This window comes from Salvelinus fontinalis, chromosome 11 (genome assembly GCF_029448725.1).
Source record: "Salvelinus fontinalis isolate EN_2023a chromosome 11, ASM2944872v1, whole genome shotgun sequence".
NCBI classification, from domain to species: Eukaryota; Metazoa; Chordata; class Actinopteri; order Salmoniformes; family Salmonidae; genus Salvelinus; species Salvelinus fontinalis.
Window position 1 is genome coordinate 33,796,675 of NC_074675.1, and position 18,588 is coordinate 33,815,262.

The 18,588-nt window shown below is 44.7% G+C and overlaps 1 protein-coding gene across 2 annotated transcripts in view; it reads right to left on the minus strand.

Moving 5' to 3' along the window:
- LOC129865604 (trithorax group protein osa-like) overlaps positions 1-18,588 on the minus strand; it is a 114,355-nt gene that overhangs the window by 56,767 nt on the left and 39,000 nt on the right. For both annotated transcript variants that reach the window (XM_055938508.1, XM_055938509.1), the window contains one exon: positions 4,502-6,403. In XM_055938508.1, coding sequence (XP_055794483.1) covers positions 4,502-6,403 — 1,902 coding nt within the window. The remainder of the gene's footprint in view (positions 1-4,501; positions 6,404-18,588) is intronic.

Genomic DNA, 18,588 nt, shown 5'->3' on the forward strand with positions numbered 1-18,588 from the left:
AGAGTGAAAGAGAGAAAACGGAAGAGACAGTCAGTGCAAGGAACTCCCCTTTAAATGCACCTCGGCTCGTGTAGGTGGACAGAGAGAGAGAGAAAGAGAGAGAGAAAGAGAGTGAGGTGTAGAGAGAAAGAGAGAGAGCTGTAGAGAGACAGAGAGAGTGGGAAGAGAGAGAGAACGAGAGAGAGAGGGGAGAATGAGAAGTAAAGAGAAGGAGAGGGGGAGAGAGAGAAGGGAGAGAGAGCAGCCAGGTCACACAAGATCCAATGCAGTATTTGACGTTCATCCAGGGCCCCAGGACGTCGGGAGATGCCTTCAATACCGGCCACTAGGGGCATTGGTGTGCGCTATTACCATCAAGTAGGCTCTCGGCTTTCTAAGGCGTTGTGGATGGGGATGGTGGATGGGCATAATTAATGCCTAAACTTAACCATCGAGTTGTTTCTGTTTTAACCCTATCCCAATCCTTAACCCTTAAGTTAACTAATCGTAATGAATGCCTAAACTTAACCATAAAAACTCACACTGAAGTCAGAATGTGTCAGATAGTGAGATTTTGTTGGCGAGAGACAAGAGAAAGAGAGGGAGAGAGGCCTTTCCATAGAAGTGCGTGCGTGTGTGTGTGGGAGGGAAGGTTAGGGAGGGAAACCCCACTTGAGTCAACAAATACGAGAAAGCTGATTTTGCCAGGAAACCCCTGTCTTGTCTTACTGAGTTCACACCACAGAACAGGGCTTTAGAAAACTGCACTCGGTGTGTGCGCGTGTGCTTGTGTGTGTGTGTGCGTGCGTGTGTGTGTGTGCGTGCGTGTGTGTGTGTGCGCACGTGCGTGCGCGTGTGCGTGCGCTACACGTAAGTGTGGATGATTGAGTGCTTAATATGTTTTCTGTCATGTGGGAGTGCTCATTACCTGAACAATGCCTTGTGGTGTATCTTTTTTAGAATATGCGTGTTATGTGTATATTGTGTGTACGGGGGATGTTTAAATTGTGTTTTAGTGTGTATTTGTGAGTGCTGCTTAAGACAAATGTGAATGCTGTGTGTGCATACGTGTTTACATTTGTATGTGTGTTGTGTGTGTGTGTGTGTGTGTGTGTGTGTGTGTGTGTGTGTGTGTGTGTGTGTGTGTGTGTGTGTGTGTGTGTGTGTGTGTGTGTGTGTGTGTGGGGTGCGTGCACGTGCGTGCATACACGTGTACATTAGTGTGTGTTTCTGTGGTGTGCGTGTCTTTTTAGATTGGGTTTCAAATTGCCGCGGCAGCATTCTCTCCTGCAGCAGCAAGCAGAATCTTTGAGGCAGAGAGAGCGCGGTGTGTTTGAAGCTCCTATCCCCCCTCCTCTCTCTCTCTCTCTCTCTCTCTGTCTCTGTCTCTCTCTCTCTCTCTCTCTCTCTCTCTCTCTCTCTCTCTCTCTCTCTCTCTGTCTGTCTCTGTCTCTCTCTCTCTCTGTCTCTCTCTCTTTCTCTCTCTCTCTCTCTCTCTCTCTCTCTCTCCCCCTTCTCTGCCCAGTAGCACTCTTTCAGCATGCACTCCAATAAAGGATAATGAATTTTTAGAAAAGAGGGGATAAGAGAGAAGGAGGAAGAGGGGGGGGGGGGGGTGAGTGGGAGGGGGAAGGGTTGGCCTCTCGGAAGGAGTGAGTAAGCGCTAAAGGGGCCCCTCAGTTAATAAGCCCCTAACACACACACCTCCTAAAAAACACCTCCCTCCAAAACCGTCCTCCTATACACTGTAAAACCAAGTGTGTAGGCTCTGAACACATAACTAAACACTTTTCTGAAACACGTTTTAAGGGATTTGGAATTTCAATGAAAACATGTCACAGTGTTTAGATTGCTTATTCGCTGTAACACTTTTTAAAACACTTCTCTCCTATTTTACAACCAGGAAGTATATTCGGGTAGATGTAGCAAATAGGGAATCGTGTCTTTACAGTAAGTAAGTAGGGGAACTTGGAAAGGGGCCCTCCTAACCACTGCATGTACATTAAATACATGAAATAGATATTTATGACTGTGGTGACTTTTAATTAGTTTATAGTGTATAGTGCACTACTTTTCACCAGCCCTTGGTCAAAAGCAGTGCACTATATAGTGAATAGGGTGCCATTTGGTTTAAGGTACCGCCACACAAAGGAAGAGATTCCTCCACTCCCTGTTCCCTTCTGTCTTCTACATAATTAATCTAACACAGCTCCCCCATCCCTCCACACACACACACTGACTTCTCTCCTCATTCCCCCTTTGAAAAACAGCAGCCCCCCCTCTACGTAGCTACCCCTCTTCTGCCCGCCTACACTCCCCACCACAACTACTCCCCACCTCTCCTGTGCTCTCCGTTGCACTCTCCCTCTCCGCTGCTCTCTCTCCCCTTATCCTGTCCTCTATAACCTTGCCCCCTTTCGCTGAACTCCAAACACTGCAGACAGCGGCACTTCATGATGGAATACCACATCACACGAACAAGGCTACAGTTCTCGTAGCCTTTTCTCAGTAAATTCTCTCCAGGCCTAAAAAGTCAGTCCAAAGCAGCAGAAACAGTCGAGCACAACAGTTCCACACTAACATCCAATTTCCTCCCGATCACACATACACTACCGGTCGAAAGTTTTAGAACACCTACTCATTCAATGATTTTTCTTTATTTTTTACTATTTTCTACATTGTAGAATAATAGTGAAGACATCAAAACGATGAAATAACCCATATGGAATCATGTAGTAACCCAAAAAGTTTTCAACAAATCAAAACATATTTTATATTTGAGGTTCTTCAAATAGCCACCCTTTGCCTTGATGACAGCTTTGCACACACTTGGCATTCTCTCAACCTGGAATGCTTTTCCAACAGTCTTGAAGGAGTTCCCACATATGCTGAGCACTTGTTCGCTGCTTTCCCTTCACTCTGCGGTTCGACTCATCCCAAACCATCTCAATTTGTTTGAGGTCGGGTGATTGTGGAGGCCAGGTCATCTGATGCAGCACTCCATCACTCCCCTTCTTGGTCAAATAGCCCTTACACAGCCTGGAGGTGTGTTGTCCTGTTGAAAAACAAATGATAGTCCCACTAAGCGCAAACCAGATGGGATGGCGTATCTCTGCAGAATGCTGTGGTAGCCATGCTGGTTAAGTGTGCCTTGAATTATAAATCAATCTCAGACAGTGTCACCAGCAAGGCACCCCCACACCATAACACCTCCTCCATGCTTTACGGTGGGAAATACACATGCAGAGATCATCCGTTCACCCACACCGCGTCTCACAAAGACACGGCGGTTGGAACCAAAAATCTCAAATTTGGACTCATTAGACCAAAGGACAAATTTCCACCGGTCTAATGTTCATTGCTCGTGTTTCTTGGCCCAAACAAGTCTCTTCTTCTCATTGGTGTCCTTTGGTAGTGGTTTCTTTGCAGCAATTCGACCATGAAGGCCTGATTCACGCAGTCTCCTCTGAACAATGGATGTTGAGATGTGTCTGTTACTTGAACTCTGAAGCATTTATTTGGCCTGCAATTTCTGAGGCTGGTAACTCTAATGAACTTATCCGCAGCAGAGGTAACTCTGGGTCTTCCATTCCTATGGCAGTCCTCATGAGAGCCAGTTTCATCATAGCTCTTGATGGTTTTTGCGATTGCACTTGAAGAAACTTTCAAAGTTCTTGAAATGTTCCGGATTGACTGATCTTCATGACTTAAAGTAATGATGGACTGTCGTTTCTCTTTGCTTATTTGAGCTGTTCTTGCCATAATATGGACTTGGTCTTTTACCAAATAGGGACATCTTCTGTATACCCCACCCCCCCCCCACACCCTGTCACAACACAACTGACCATCCCTCCACACACAACGGAACCGCATTAGGAAGGAAAGAAATTCCACATATTAATTTTTAAGAAGGCACACCTATTAATTGAAATGTATTCCAGGTGACTACCTCATGAAGCTGGTTGAGAGAATGCCAAGAGTGTGCAAAGCTGTCGTCAAGGCAGAGGGTGGCTATTTGAAGAATCTCAAATATTAAATATTTAACCCTTTTTTGGTTACTACATGATTCCATATGTGTTATTTCATAGTTTTGATGTCTGCACTATTATTCTACAATGTAGAAAATAGTAAGAATTAAGAAAAACCCTTGAACAAGTAGGTGTTCTAAAACTTTCAACGGGTAGTGTAGTCAATCACCACAAAAAAAGACTGGAGTGGGACTCCAGTCTTAAAGGAAAACATTTGCGACAGGCCTTGAGAAAAACTTCAATATAAAAGTACAACAATACACAGCATTAAGTTCCCTGAACAAAAAGACAACTAAAGCAGTAACCCAACACAGACATGACCTCAGAGTGTACTGGAACCAAAATGAATACTCTGCCACTGCTAAAAGTGTAAATAAAGAGGCAGTACTGACAACTTTTGCACCCCAATAAATACTACAACCAGGAAATATAACCATCCAATCACCGCTCTACATACTGCAACCAGGAAGTAATATCGACCGATCATGACTCACCTCTCTACAGTGTTGTGGCCCCATGATTCCTGCTGCGGCCTGCTGCATTGCTGCTCTCTGCTGCATCCTCTGTTGCAATAGATGGGCATGGTTCGCTGCTACTGACGAGGGTGTTCCGGCTGCACCACCATGCTGCATTCCACGGTAACCAGCCATGGGGTTGGGGGGTCCACCCTGTCCAGGGCCCATAGGGGGTCCACCCCCTCCTCCCATCTTCTGCTGGGGGTCCAGGTCAAAATGGCGGAGGGGCTTGGTGTTGGTGAAGGAATATGAGGGTTCCTGGTGCGGGACTCCACCAGCACATGGTTTGGACATGGACGGGTGTTGGCCCAGTTGGGCGTTCGTCTGTAGCTGTTGCGTATTTGAATGTTGCTGTTGTTGTTGTTGATGTTGTTGTTGTTGTTGTTGTTGCATGAGTAGCTTGAGGCTGCTGGGTTGACCCGCAGTCATGGCTTTGTAGAGCTGACTCGACATGTTGTTGTTGGGTCCTGACCCGTTCTGGGTGATGTATGGATGTGGTTGTTGGGTTTGGGGTAGGGGTAGGGGTAGAGGTTGGTTCTGGGGTTGAGGTTGATGCTGGGACTGGAGCGCCGGGCTTTGGTGAGGCTTGTCGGTTCGGTAGGGGGGCGATGGCCTTGTGGAGCCTGATGTCGGTGCACCTCCACTGGGCATGTAGTTGGCTTGTGACCCCTGGATGTTGGATGAAGTGCTGGATGTGCTGGTGTTTCCTAAAGGTAGATGGGTACTCTGTGGGCTAAAGGGGGGTTGGGCGAGAGCCGGACTGCCTAGCTTATCTGGGCGGTAGGGTGGTGAAGGCCCTGCGGACGGAGCTGGAGCCAGGATGGAGATCGACATTGAACCCTGGGGGCTTTGAATGTTTCCAGCCGGGCTGAATGGTTGTTGGTGGAGCGGGGAGGAGTTGGGGAGTTTCTGCCCGCCCCAGGGTGAGCCTTGCTGGGATAGAGGAGGCATAGAGGCCTGGGTCTGGGGTTGATTCTGGGTCTGGTTCTGGGGGATAGGGGTGTTGGAGGAAAGGTGTTTGTTGGAGTTGGACGCCATTTGCTGGAGCTGTTGAGCTCGCGATACCTCGTGCCAAGTAGACCCGGGTCGAGAGGAGAGGGCGGCGGATAACATCGGAGAACGTGCTTGGTTCTGGGATGAAGAGGAATGATGTGGTGAAGCCGAGAGAGGCGAGGGAACAGGTTTGGAGGGGTGGGGGATGGAGTAGGGTGCTCCGGCCAGACTTGGGCCTACTTGGGGAGACCCTGCTTGTGGAAAGCCTGGGGAGTGGGTGAGGTGGCTCTCCAGGTGAGATGTTGGTCTCTGGGGGGAGCGTTTGGGTGAATGTGGGTGGATGTACCCCGGCCCTGATCCTTGATTCTGCTCGTCTTTATTCCCCAGTATCTTGTCCAGATCCAACTCCTGCAGAGAAGGATCTGGGTTCTTGGTCAACTCATCCAGAATATCCTGGAGCTCCTGCTCAACCGATGGGGCCGACGAGGAGCTTCCATTGGGGTGAAATTGTCCTCCTCCACCAACACTTCCAGGCCCCCCAGACCCAGGACTCGCCTTAGGGGGCATGGAGTAGGGTGACCCTAGCCCGTTGTTCCCATTCCCCAGCCTGTTACCTTCAAGTGACCCCTGACTTCCAGGACCTCCATGACCTCCTGGACTGGGTCCTCCAGAGTAAGAGCTCTGCTGGAAGCTGGTACCCATGGCGAGGGTCACATCCTCCAGGCAGAGACGCTTGGTGGGCCCCCCGTGCCCCTGGGTCATGGAGGAACCGTCGGAGGTACCGTTCAGACCCAGACCAGGGCCGTTACCGGGCCCTTGGCCCTGCCGTAAGCCCCCCTGGTGGGCCCCCTCAGTCGCAGTCAGCCTCCTCTTCAGTGATCCAGACAGCTGGAGGAACGCGAAAGAGAGAAGAGATAGTGAGTACAAAAAAAATGAACTGTTAGAACAGAGCACCCGGCACAGTCAGACACTCGATGATAAAAAACACATTCTACAAACTCATGTAGTCATAGAGGGTCAATAGAAGCACAAAGGCATGAAAACAAGGCATTTTTCATGAAAGACATTAAAACGTTCTATTGTCGACATTTTAGCTTTCTATTGTCGGGCGAAGCTCGATAGATAATAAGGTCGCAATAGATAGTCTCAATAGATAATAAGGTCTCAAAAGATAATAAGGTCTCAATAGATAATAAGGTCTCAATAGATAGTCTCAATAGATAATAAGGTCTCAATAGATAATAAGGTCTCAATAGATAGTCTCAATAGATAATAAGGTCTCAATAGATAGTCTCAATAGATAATAAGGTCTCGATAGATAATAAGGTCTCAATAGATAGACTCAATAGATAATAAGCTCTCAATAGATAGTCTCAATAGATAATAAGGCCTCAATAGATAGTGTCAATAGATAATAAGGTCTCAATAGATAATAAGGTCTTAATAGATAGTCTCAATAGATAATAAGGTCTCAATAGATAATAAGGTTTCAATAGATAATAAGGTCTCAATAGATAATAAGGTCTCAATAGAAAATAACGTTTCAATAGAAAATAAGGTCTCAATAGATAATAAGGTCTCAATAGATAGTCTCAATAGATAATAAGGTCTCGATAGATAATAAGGTCTCAATAGATAGACTCAATAGATAATAAGCTCTCAATAGATAGTCTCAATAGATAATAAGGCCTCAATAGATAGTGTCAATAGATAATAAGGTCTCAATAGATAATAAGGTCTTAATAGATAGTCTCAATAGATAATAAGGTCTCAATAGATAATAAGGTTTCAATAGATAATAAGGTCTCAATAGATAATAAGGTCTCAATAGAAAATAACGTTTCAATAGAAAATAAGGTCTCAATAGATAATAAGGTCTCAATAGATAGTCTCAATAGATAATAAGGTCTCAATAGATAGTCTCAATAGATAATAAGGTCTCAATAAATAATAAGGTCTCAATAGATAGACTCAATAAATAATAAGGTCTCAATAGATAATACGGTCTCAATAGATAGTCTCAATAGATAATAAGGTCTCAATAGATAGTCTCAATAGATAATAAGGCCTCAATAGATAATAAGGTCTCAATAGATAATAAGGTCTTAATAGATAGTCTCAATAGATAATAAGGCCTCAATAGATAGTCTCAATAGATAATAAGGTTTCAATAGATAGACTCAATAGATAATACGGTCACAAAATATAGTCGCAATAGATAATAAGCCCTCAATAGATATTCTCAATGATAATAAGGTTTCAATAGATAATAAGGTCTCAATAAATAATAAGGTCTCAATAGATAGACTCAATAAATAATAAGGTCTCAATAGATAATACGGTCTCAATAGATAGTCTCAATAGATAATAAGGTCTCAATAGATAGTCTCAATAGATAATAAGGCCTCAATAGATAATAAGGTCTCAATAGATAATAAGGTCTTAATAGATAGTCTCAATAGATAATACGGCCCCAATAGATAGTCTCAATAGATAATAAGGTTTCAATAGATAGACTCAATAGATAATACGGTCACAAAATATAGTCGCAATAGATAATAAGCCCTCAATAGATATTCTCAATGATAATAAGGTTTCAATAGATAATAAGGTCTCAATAGATAGTCTCAATAGATAATAAGGTCTCAATAGATAATAAGGTCTCGATAGATAATAAGGTCTCAATAGATAATAAGGTCTCAATAGATAATAAGGACTCAATAGATAGTCTCAATAGATAATAAGGTCTCAATAGATAATCTCAATAGATAATCTCAATAGATAATGAGGTCTCAATAGATAAAAAGGTCTCAATAGATAGTCTCAATAGATAATAGGGTGTCAATAGATAATAAGGCCTCAATAGATAATAAGGTCTCAATAGATAGTCTCAATAGATAATAAGGTCTCAATAGACAATAAGGTCTCAATAGATAATCTCAATAGATAATAAGGTCTCAATAGATAAAAAGGTCTCAATAGATAGTCTCAATAGATAATAGGGTGTCAATAGATAGTCTCAATAGATAATAGGGTGTCAATAGATAATAAGGCCTCAATAGATAATAAGGTCTCAATAGATAGTCTCAATAGATAATAAGGTCTCAATAGACAATAAGGTCTCAATAGATAGTCTCAATAGATAATAAGGTCTCAATAGACAATAAGGTCTCAATAGATAATCTCAATAGATAATAAGGTCTCAATAGATAATAAGGTCTCAATAGATAGTCTCAATAGATAATAGGGTGTCAATAGATAGTCTCAATAGATAATAGGGTGTCAATAGATAATAAGGCCTCAATAGATAATAAGGTCTCAATAGATAGTCTCAATAGATAATAAGGTCTCAATAGACAATAAGGTCTCAATAGATAATCTCAATAGATAATAAGGTCTCAATAGATAAAAAGGTCTCAATAGATAGTCTCAATAGATAAAAAGGTCTCAATAGATAGTCTCAATAGATAATAGGGTGTCAATAGATAATAAGGCCTCAATAGATAATAAGGTCTCAATAGATAGTCTCAATAGATAATAAGGTCTCAATAGACAATAAGGTCTCAATAGATAGTCTCAATAGATAATAAGGTCTCAATAGACAATAAGGTCTCAATAGATAATCTCAATAGATAATAAGGTCTCAATAGATAATAAGGTCTCAATAGATAGTCTCAATAGATAATAGGGTGTCAATAGATAATACGGCCTCAATAGATAGTCTCAATAGATAATAAGGTTTCAATAGATCGACTCAATAGATAATAAGGTCACAAAAGATAGTCTCAATAGATAATAAGGTCTCAATAGACAATAAGGTCTCAATAGATAATAAGGTCCAAATAGATAGTCTCAATAGATAATAAGGTGTCAATAGATAATAAGGTCTCAATATATAGTCTCAATAGATAATAAGGTCTCAATAGATAATAAGGTGTCAATAGATAATAAGGTCTCAATATATAGTCTCAATAGATAATAAGGTCTCAATAGATAATAAGGTCTCAATAGATAATAAGGTCTCAATAGATAGTCTCAATAGATAATAAGGTCTCAATAAATAGTCTCAATAGATAATAAGGTCTGTCATAGTCTTCCCACTCTCTTATTGGCAGGTCTATAGGGATCTCAGGGCTCTGGTATATAGCTAACCACACCAGCCACCACTGGGCTGTGATATTAGTATTCTGTTCTGTTCTGTTCTTTGCTTTCTACCCTGCAGCTGCACGCACACTGGTGCCAGAAGTGGGATCCCGTAGGCCACACACACACACACACACACACACACACACACACACACAAACACATTAACGTATGCACACACACACACACTAACACACGCACACGCGCATACACACACACACACACACAAACGTAGGCTGCATGATCATTGGTGCCAGAAGTGGGAACGTGGGATAACTGCCTTAGAAGCCTGTTTCTATTACTGCGGTGGACTGAGGGGTCAATGTCCTCATGCACCCCTCTGTACCCCCTCAGCCTCACCCGAGACCCCTGGCGCACCCTTGAAAGGATTAAGAAACCCCCTAACCCTCATCCCCAAAAATGCCCTCAAACCCCCAAACCTCAAAGTCTAAAGCCCCTCATTGAGATTCTATGGAAAGGGGTTCGCTAACAACGCAAAGAGAGATGCAGAGTTAGAGAAGCCTGTCACCTCATACAATAGTTAGCTGGTACTATTTTAGTCGTGGTGGTTTGAACGTTGAAATAAGATGCTTTCTTCTCATGATTTGGGTTCTAGAATCTAGTGTGAAGGGGACCCATGTGGCTCCAAGGGTTCTGAAGAATTCTGGAGCCTTTTAGATTGTCGCATTCCTCTGATGTTTGCAGTGATCATCAACATTCCTAAAGAATACTTCAGCCAAAAGACTGATAAAGGTTGAATCACTGGATGAGGCCAAGGAAGAGTGAGAGAGAGAGCGAGAGAGAGAGAGAGCGAGAGAGAGAGAGAGAGCGAGAGGGAGAGAGAGAAAGAGAGAGAGAGAGAGAGAGAGAGCGAGCGAGAGGGAGAGAGAGAAAGAGAGAGAGGCAGAGCGGGAGATAGAGCCAGACAGGGTGAGAGAAAAAAGAGACACAGTGATGGATACAGACAGGGGAGGGAGAGAGCGAGGGAGGGAGGGAGACAGAAGAGAAGGGTGCAGAGGAGACCTTGGCAGTGTGTTAAGGCTCACTATTCCCATTATAGTGCACTACTTTTGACCAGAGCCGTATGGGCCCTTGTTAAAAGTAGTGCACTAAATAGGGAATAGGGTGTCATTTGGGACACATACAAGCATTCCCGGCGTTCCGAGGCTCTTAACCCGGGCCTGGCAGAAAAAGGGAAGAGAGGAAGGAGGAGAGAGAGAGAGAGTGAGACAATGGGAGAGAGAGAGAGCGAGAGAGAGAGAAACTATTCAATTGGAACGCCGGAACGCAGAGTGGATGGGAGGAATAACTCACTTAGACATTCCGGAGAGGGAGGAATGCATGCACAGCCTCGTACTCCTCTCTTTCTATCCCCTCTCCTCTCCATTCCTCCTCTCTCTTTCTACCCCTCTTCTCTCCATTCCTCCTCTCTCTTTCTATCCCTTCCCCTCTCCATTCCTCCTCTCTCTTTCTATCCCCTCTCCTCTCTTTCTATCCCTTCTCCTCTCCATTCCTCCTCTCTCTTTCTATCCCCTCTCCTCTCTTTCTATCCCATCTTCTCTCCATTCCTCCCCTCTCTTTCTATCCCCTCTTCTCTCCATTCCTCCCCTCTCTTTCTATCCCTATTCTCTCGATTCCTCCTCTCTCTTTCTATCCTCTCTTCTCTCCATTCCTCCTCTCTCTTTCTATCCCCTCTTCTCTCCATTCCTCCTCTCTCTTTCTATCCCCTCTTCTCTCAATTCCTCCTTTCTCTTTCTATCCCCTCTTCTCTCCATTCCTCCTCTCTTTCTATCCCTTCTCCTCTCCATTCCTCCTCTCTCTTTCTATCCCCTCTTCTCTCCATTCCTCCTCTCTCTTTCTACCCCCTCTCCTCTCCATTCCTCCTCTCTCTTTCTATCCCTTCTCCTCTCCATTCCTCCTCTCTCTTTCTACCCCCTCTTCTCTCATTCCTCCTCTCTCTTTCTATCCCTTCTCCTCTCCATTCCTCCTCTCTCTTTCTACCCCCTCTTCTCTCCATTCCTCCTCTCTCTTTCTATCCCTTCTCCTCTCCATTCCTCCTCTCTCTTTCTACCCCCTCTTCTCTACATTCCTCCTCTATCTTTCTATCCCTTCTCCTCTCCATTCCTCCTCTCTCTTTCTACCTCCTCTCTCTTTCTATCCCTTCTCCTCTCCATTCCTCCTCTCTCTTTCTACCCTCTCTTTTCTACATTCCTCCTCTCTCTTTCTATCCTCTCTTCTCTCCATTCCTCCTCTCTCTTTCTATCCCTTCTCCTCTCCATTCCTCCTCTCTCTTTCTATCCCCTCTTCTCTCCATTCCTCCTCTCTCTTTCTATCCCCTCTTCTCTACATTCCTCCTCTCTCTTTCTATCCTCTCTCCTCTCCATTCCTCCTCTCTCTTTCTATCCCCTATTCTCTCCATTCCTCCTCTCTCCTTCTATCCCTTCTCCTCTCCATTCCTCCTCTCTCTTTCTACCCCCTCTTCTCTCATTCCTCCTTTCTCTTTCTATCCCTTCTCCTCTCCATTTCTCCTCTCTCTTTCTACCCCCTCTTCTCTCCATTCCTCCTCTCTCTTTCTATCCCTTCTCCTCTCCATTCCTCCTCTCTCTTTCTACCCCCGCTTCTCTCCATTCCTCCTCTCTCTTTCTATCCCCTCTCCTCTCCATTCCTCCTCTCTCTTTCTAACCCCTCTTCTCTCCATTCCTCCTCTCTCTTTCTATCCCTTCTCTTCTCCATTCCTCCTCTCTCTTTCTATCACCTCTTCTCTCCATTCCTCCTCTCTCTTTATGTCCCTTCTCCTCTCCATTCCTCCTCTCTCTTTCTACCCCCTCTTCTCTCCATTCCTCCTCTCTCTTTCTATCCCTTCTCTTCTCCATTCCTCCTCTCTCTTTCTACCCCCTCTTCTCTCCATTCCTCCTCTCTCTTTCTACCCCCTCTTCTCTCATTCCTCCTCTCTCTTTCTATCCCTTCTCCTCTCCATTCCTCCTCTCTCTTTCTACACCCTCTTCTCTCCATTCCTCATCTCTCTTTCTATCCTCTCTTCTCTCCATGCCTCCTCTCTCTTTCTACCCCCTCTTCTCTACATTCCTCCTCTCTCTTTCTATCCCCTCTTCACTCCATTCCTCCTCTCTCTTTCTACCCCATCTTCTCTCCATTCCTCCTCTCTCTTTCTATCCCCTCTCCTCTCCATTCCTCCTCTCTCTTTTTACTGGGTCTTTATACCAAGACCTAGGAATGTTCACCCCGATATGTTGATCCCCCTCTTCTCTCTCTCCCCCTAAGTATTCTCTCTCTACCCCTCTCTCCCTCTCTCTCTCTCTTCTCTCCATTCCGTCTCTCCTTTTCACTGGGTCTTTGGAACGGGACCTGAGAGCGTTCCCCCCAGTCCAACACCCTCTCAATCACCATGTTAAGGTCTATTAGATATTTACATGGCATGTATCACCCATTATACTGCTCTCTGGTTCACAACCACAAAGACCCCTATAGAACTAGGGTCAGGGACCATCGGAGGCAAATAAAACATAGCACAACATGTGTGAACAGTCGTATACTGTACATATAGTATAATCACACGTAGTATATTGTCCATAGAGTATTGTCATATGTATACAACATGTAACAAAACTGTATGAATAATACACTGTGTGTAACAACTGTATGTATTAACTAACTATTCAGTTAACCCATCTTATCCAAGTAAATGTATAGTACAAATGACTCGCCCCTCTCTCCTGCTGTCGTGCTCTCTTCCCCTTCTCCCTCTCTGTTGCCTCTCCCTCTCTCTCTCTTTCTGCCTCTCTCCGTTTCCTCCCTTTCTCCTGCTGAAACAATAGGGTTGTCCTGACACACACACCTTCTCACTGTACCACCAGTCAGCATGTCTGTGGTCTCCCTCCTTCACACACACAACACACAACACACAACACACACACACACACACACACACACACACACACTAATGTATGTCAATTTCACCATGGGTAAACACATCAATAGAACTAAATTGACTGATACCCTCTCTCTATCTATCTCTCTCTCTCTCGCTCTCTTTCTGTATCTCTCACTTCCTCCCTAGAGGGAGAGATGATGGAGGAGAGGAGAGATGGAGGAAGGAGGGGAGTTTTCTCATTTTGTAGCAATCGGGTTTGTACCATTATGACTGACATCACAATCTGTCAACATAGAGAGAGAGTGAGAGAGTGAGAGAGAGAGAGAGAGAGAGAGAGAGAGAGAGAGAGTCCTTAAGTGGCAATACTGAGAGAGACACACAATGTTGATGATGGTTATAGTTAGAGTATCCATTACAGCCCTGCAGTGTGTGTGTATTGATTCTAGAGAATGTGTTCAGATTAGATAGGCTAGCCATTTATGTGTGTGTGTGTGTGTGTGTGTTACTGCAGCGAGATGCTAGCCAGATTCACCAATTAAAACCAACATTTGGCACTACAGGCATACTATCAGTACACACACACACACACACACACACACACACACACACACACACACACACACACACACACACACACACACACACACACACACACACACACACACACACACACACACACACACACACACACACACACACACACCGCTAATTCAAAATCCTTTTTTCCTAACTCATAACCCTAACCCTAACCTTAACCCGAAAACCTAACCATAACCTTAAACCTAACCCGGGCTCCTAACCCTAAAACTAACTCTAGCTCCTAACCAGAAACCTAAATCTAACCCTAACCCTACAGTGCCTTCGGAAAGTATTCAGACACCTTGACCTTTTCCACATTTTGTTACGTTACTGTCACGGTTGTCGTAAGAACGGGACCAAGGCGCAGCGGATGTTGAGTTCCACATATTTAATGAAAAGCAAAAACTGAAAGCAAAAACAAATAAATCAATAAACGAACAGCGAAACGTGACTACGTGGTGCAGAGGCACAAACACAAAACATTATCCCATAAACACAGGTGGGAAAAATAGCTACTTAAATATGATCCCCAATTAGAGACGATTACCAGCTGCCTCTAATTGGGAATCATACAAAACACCAACATAGAAAATATAAACTAGAACACAACATAGAAATTATAAACTAGAATACCCCCTCGTCACTCCCTGACCTACTACACCATAGAGAAACAAGGGCTCTCTCTGGTCAGGGCGTGATAGTTACAGCCTTATTCTGAAATAGATGACTTTTTCCCCCATCAATCTACACACAATGCCCCGTAACGACAAAGCAAAAACAGGTTTTTAGAAATGTAGAAATATCACATAAGTATTCAGACCCTTTACTCAGTACTTTGTTGAAGCACCTTTGGCAGCGATTACAGCCTCAAGTTTTCTTGGGTATGATGCTACAAGCATGGCACACCTGTATTTGGGGAGTTTCTCCCATTCTTCCCTGCAGATCCTCTCAAGCTCTGTCAGGTTGGTTGGGTAGCGTCGCTGCACAGCTAGTTTCAGGTCTCTCCAGAGATGTTTGATCGGGTTCAAGTCCGGTCTCTGGCTGGGCCACTCAAGGACATTCAGAGACTTCTCCCGAAACCATTCCTGCGTTGTCTTGGCTGTGTGCTTAGGGTCGTTGTCCTGTTGGAAGGTGAATCTTCATTCCAGTCTGAGGTCCTGAGCGCTCTGGAGCAGGTTTTCATCAACGATCTCTCTGTACTTTGCTCTGTTCATCTTTGCCTGAATCCTAACTAGTCTCCCAGTCCCTGCTGCTGAAAAACCTCCCCACAGCATGATGCTGCCACCACCATGCTTCACAGTAGGGATGGTGTCAGGTTTCTTCCAGACGTGACGCTTGGCATTCAGGCCAAAGAGTTCCATCTTGGTTTCATCAGACCTGTCAACTGTGGGACCTTATATAGACAGGAGTGTGCCTTTCCAAATCATGTCCAATAAATTGAATTTACCACAGGGGGACTCCAATCAAGTTGTAGAAACACCTTAAGAATGATCATTGGAAACAGGATGCACCGGAGCTCAATTTCAAGTCTCATAGTAAAGGGTCTGAATACTTATGTAATAAGGTATTTCATTTTTACTTTAAAAAAAAATGTCTTAACCTGTTTTCGCTTTGTCATTATGGGGTATTGTGTGTAGATTGCTGAAGAAAATGTTTTATTTGATCCATTTCGGAATAAGGCTGTAATGTAACAAAATGTGGAAAAAGTCAAGGGGTCTGAACACTTTCCGAAGGCACTGTAAACCCCCTAGAAATAGCATTTGACCTTGTGTGGACTACAAAAATGTCCCCAGTTCTGTTCCCCACAAGTATAGCTAAACACGTCCACACACACACACACACACACACACACACGAAGCGTGAGTGACAGGGTTGTTGATGTCAGAGCTGGTGATTAAAGAGAAAACAAAAGAACAACTAATGATGACTGACACACCATTACAGAGAGAGAGAGAGAGAGAGAGAGAGATGGAGGGAGGGATGGAGCGAGACAGAAGAGACAGACAGAGGAGAGAGAGAGAGAGGGAAGGACAGAGGAGGGTAGAGAGAAAGAGAGAGAGAGAGAGTGTGTGTGTTTAATCTGAGCTTGTTGCTCCTCTTGGCAGTCTCCTGGGGCTTAGGTTGTGTCCCAACTTATACCATATTCCCTAAATAGTACACTACTTTTGACTAGAGCCATATAGGCCCTGGTCAGAAGTAGGGCACTAAATAGGAAATAGGTTGACATTTTTGACTCAATCTTAGTGACAGGTTTGTCAGTATTGTGGGTGATTCATAGCTATACACACACACACACACACACACACACACACACACACACACACACACACACACACACACACACACACACACACACACACACACACACACACACACACACACACACACACACACACACACACACACACACACACACTGTCCTTCAGAAGGGTAAAGGGGGAGATGTCCTATGTCATATATTTATGAGACACGGGTCAAAGCCATACACCCTGCTGGGTTTGAATATGTGTTTGTCTGTTTCGATGTGAGTGTGTGCACGTGTGTATATAAAGGCATGTGTGCAGCATGCATACTTCCGTGTGTGTGTGATACCCTTGTGTGTTGTCCTGCATTGTGTGTTGTCCTGCATTGTGCAATGGTCTGCAGTTTCCCCCCATGGGTGGTCACTCAGCATGCCGAGAGAGAGAGAGAGAGAGAGAGTGTGTGTGTGTGTGTGTGTGTGTGTGTGTGTGTGTGTGTGTGTGTGTGTGTGTGTGTGTGTGTGTGTGTGTGTGTGTGTGTGTGTGTGTGTGTGTGTGTGTGTGTGTGTGTGTGTATGCATGCTCGTTAGTGTGTGTGTGTGTGTGTGTATTTGTTTGGCATGTGTGTCTGTGTCCTCAAATCCCCCCCTGTTCGCTCCACAGGTAGTGACAGCGTTACATTGTCACCCTCCCCCTACACTGTCTGTCTGTCATCGTATAAAAATACGCCTTATCATCATGAGAACTATGTTACATCGCCACGCCAACAACGCCTCAACACCCTGACTCCATATTCCGACTTGCTATCCCCTGATGACATGTTTAGAGACACCGAGTCTGCTGACGCCATTGGTTACATCACAGACCGATGACGTCACAGAGTGATGACAACAGGCAATGGAATTCCAGAGAGACAAGCCTCTTGGTCACTGGTTACACTGACTGGAGAACAGTGAAGTGGTTACACTGACCCGGGGAACAGTGAAGTGGGTTTACACTGACCGGAGAACAGTGAAGTGGTTTTACACTGACCGGAGAACAGTGAAGTGGTTACACTGACCGGAGAACAGTGAAGTGGTTACACTGACCGGAGAACAGTGAAGTGGTTACACTGACCCGGGGAACAGTGAAGTGGGTTTACACTGACCCGGGGAACAGTGAAGTGATTACACTGACCGGAGAACAGTGAAGTGGCTTTACACTGACCGGAGAACAGTGAAGTGGTGTACACTGACCGGAGAACAGTGAAGTGACACTTTTGTGGCCAAGGTTAAGAATCGATTATTTGGGGGGGGGGGGGGCTGATTCTAATACACGTTTAGGCTGATATAGACAGGAGCTGGACTTAACCAAAACGACTGATCTAACTAAAGATTCTACAACCTGGGGTTTCCCCATGGAAAGAGCTGGAGATACCTGGTTGTGTCTGAAATGGCACCCTATTATTTCCTATTGCCATTACAGAGCCAGTCTGAGACTGCTATACAATAGCCTGAGTTAGGATGTGGGATAGGACTGGTATTGGGGTTCTTGCTAAGCTTCCAGAGCTAGTCCTAGAGCTGGTTAGTTTCAGGGAGATTAGTAGAGTGTTCCCTCTGAGAGTTTAGTGATCACTATAACAGATCCGGATGGATCCCTGTCCTAAGGCAGTTTAGCAACAGATCTGGTTCTCTGTCTGTTTCAACATAGCAGTATAATCCTTCGGGGGGGGGGGGGGGGGGGGGCACTCACTGTAGCAGAAGAACAATGTATTAGCACATCCGGATGGATTCCTGTCTGTTGCAGAAGGAATAAAGAATCAGTGATAAGGCAGTTTAGCCACCCAGCCGATCCAGATGGATCCCTGTTTGTACAAAATGGCTTCTGATAGGTGGGGATATCTCAGGTCTCAGACAGTATAAAGTGTATTGGGAGAGGGGTAGAGTCCCCCAAGGGACCCCCTAGTGTCCCAAACCTGTCCGCTAGCTTCTTTAGAGGGTCTACCCCTTCTGTACCTCCCTACCCTACACACATACCCTTCCCTAGAACCCCCATCCTCCCCCAGGGGACGCCCTGGTGCCTCTGACCTCTCCCCTAGCTTCTCTAGGTCTAATCCCCCTGAACAGCTTAGCATTTTTGTCTCAATGTGTCATTCACTACTAACTAACCTCAGATTTACAACCAATTTACTACCAATTTAAAAACCAATATGTTAGCAATTTGCGACTGACATACAGCTTCTT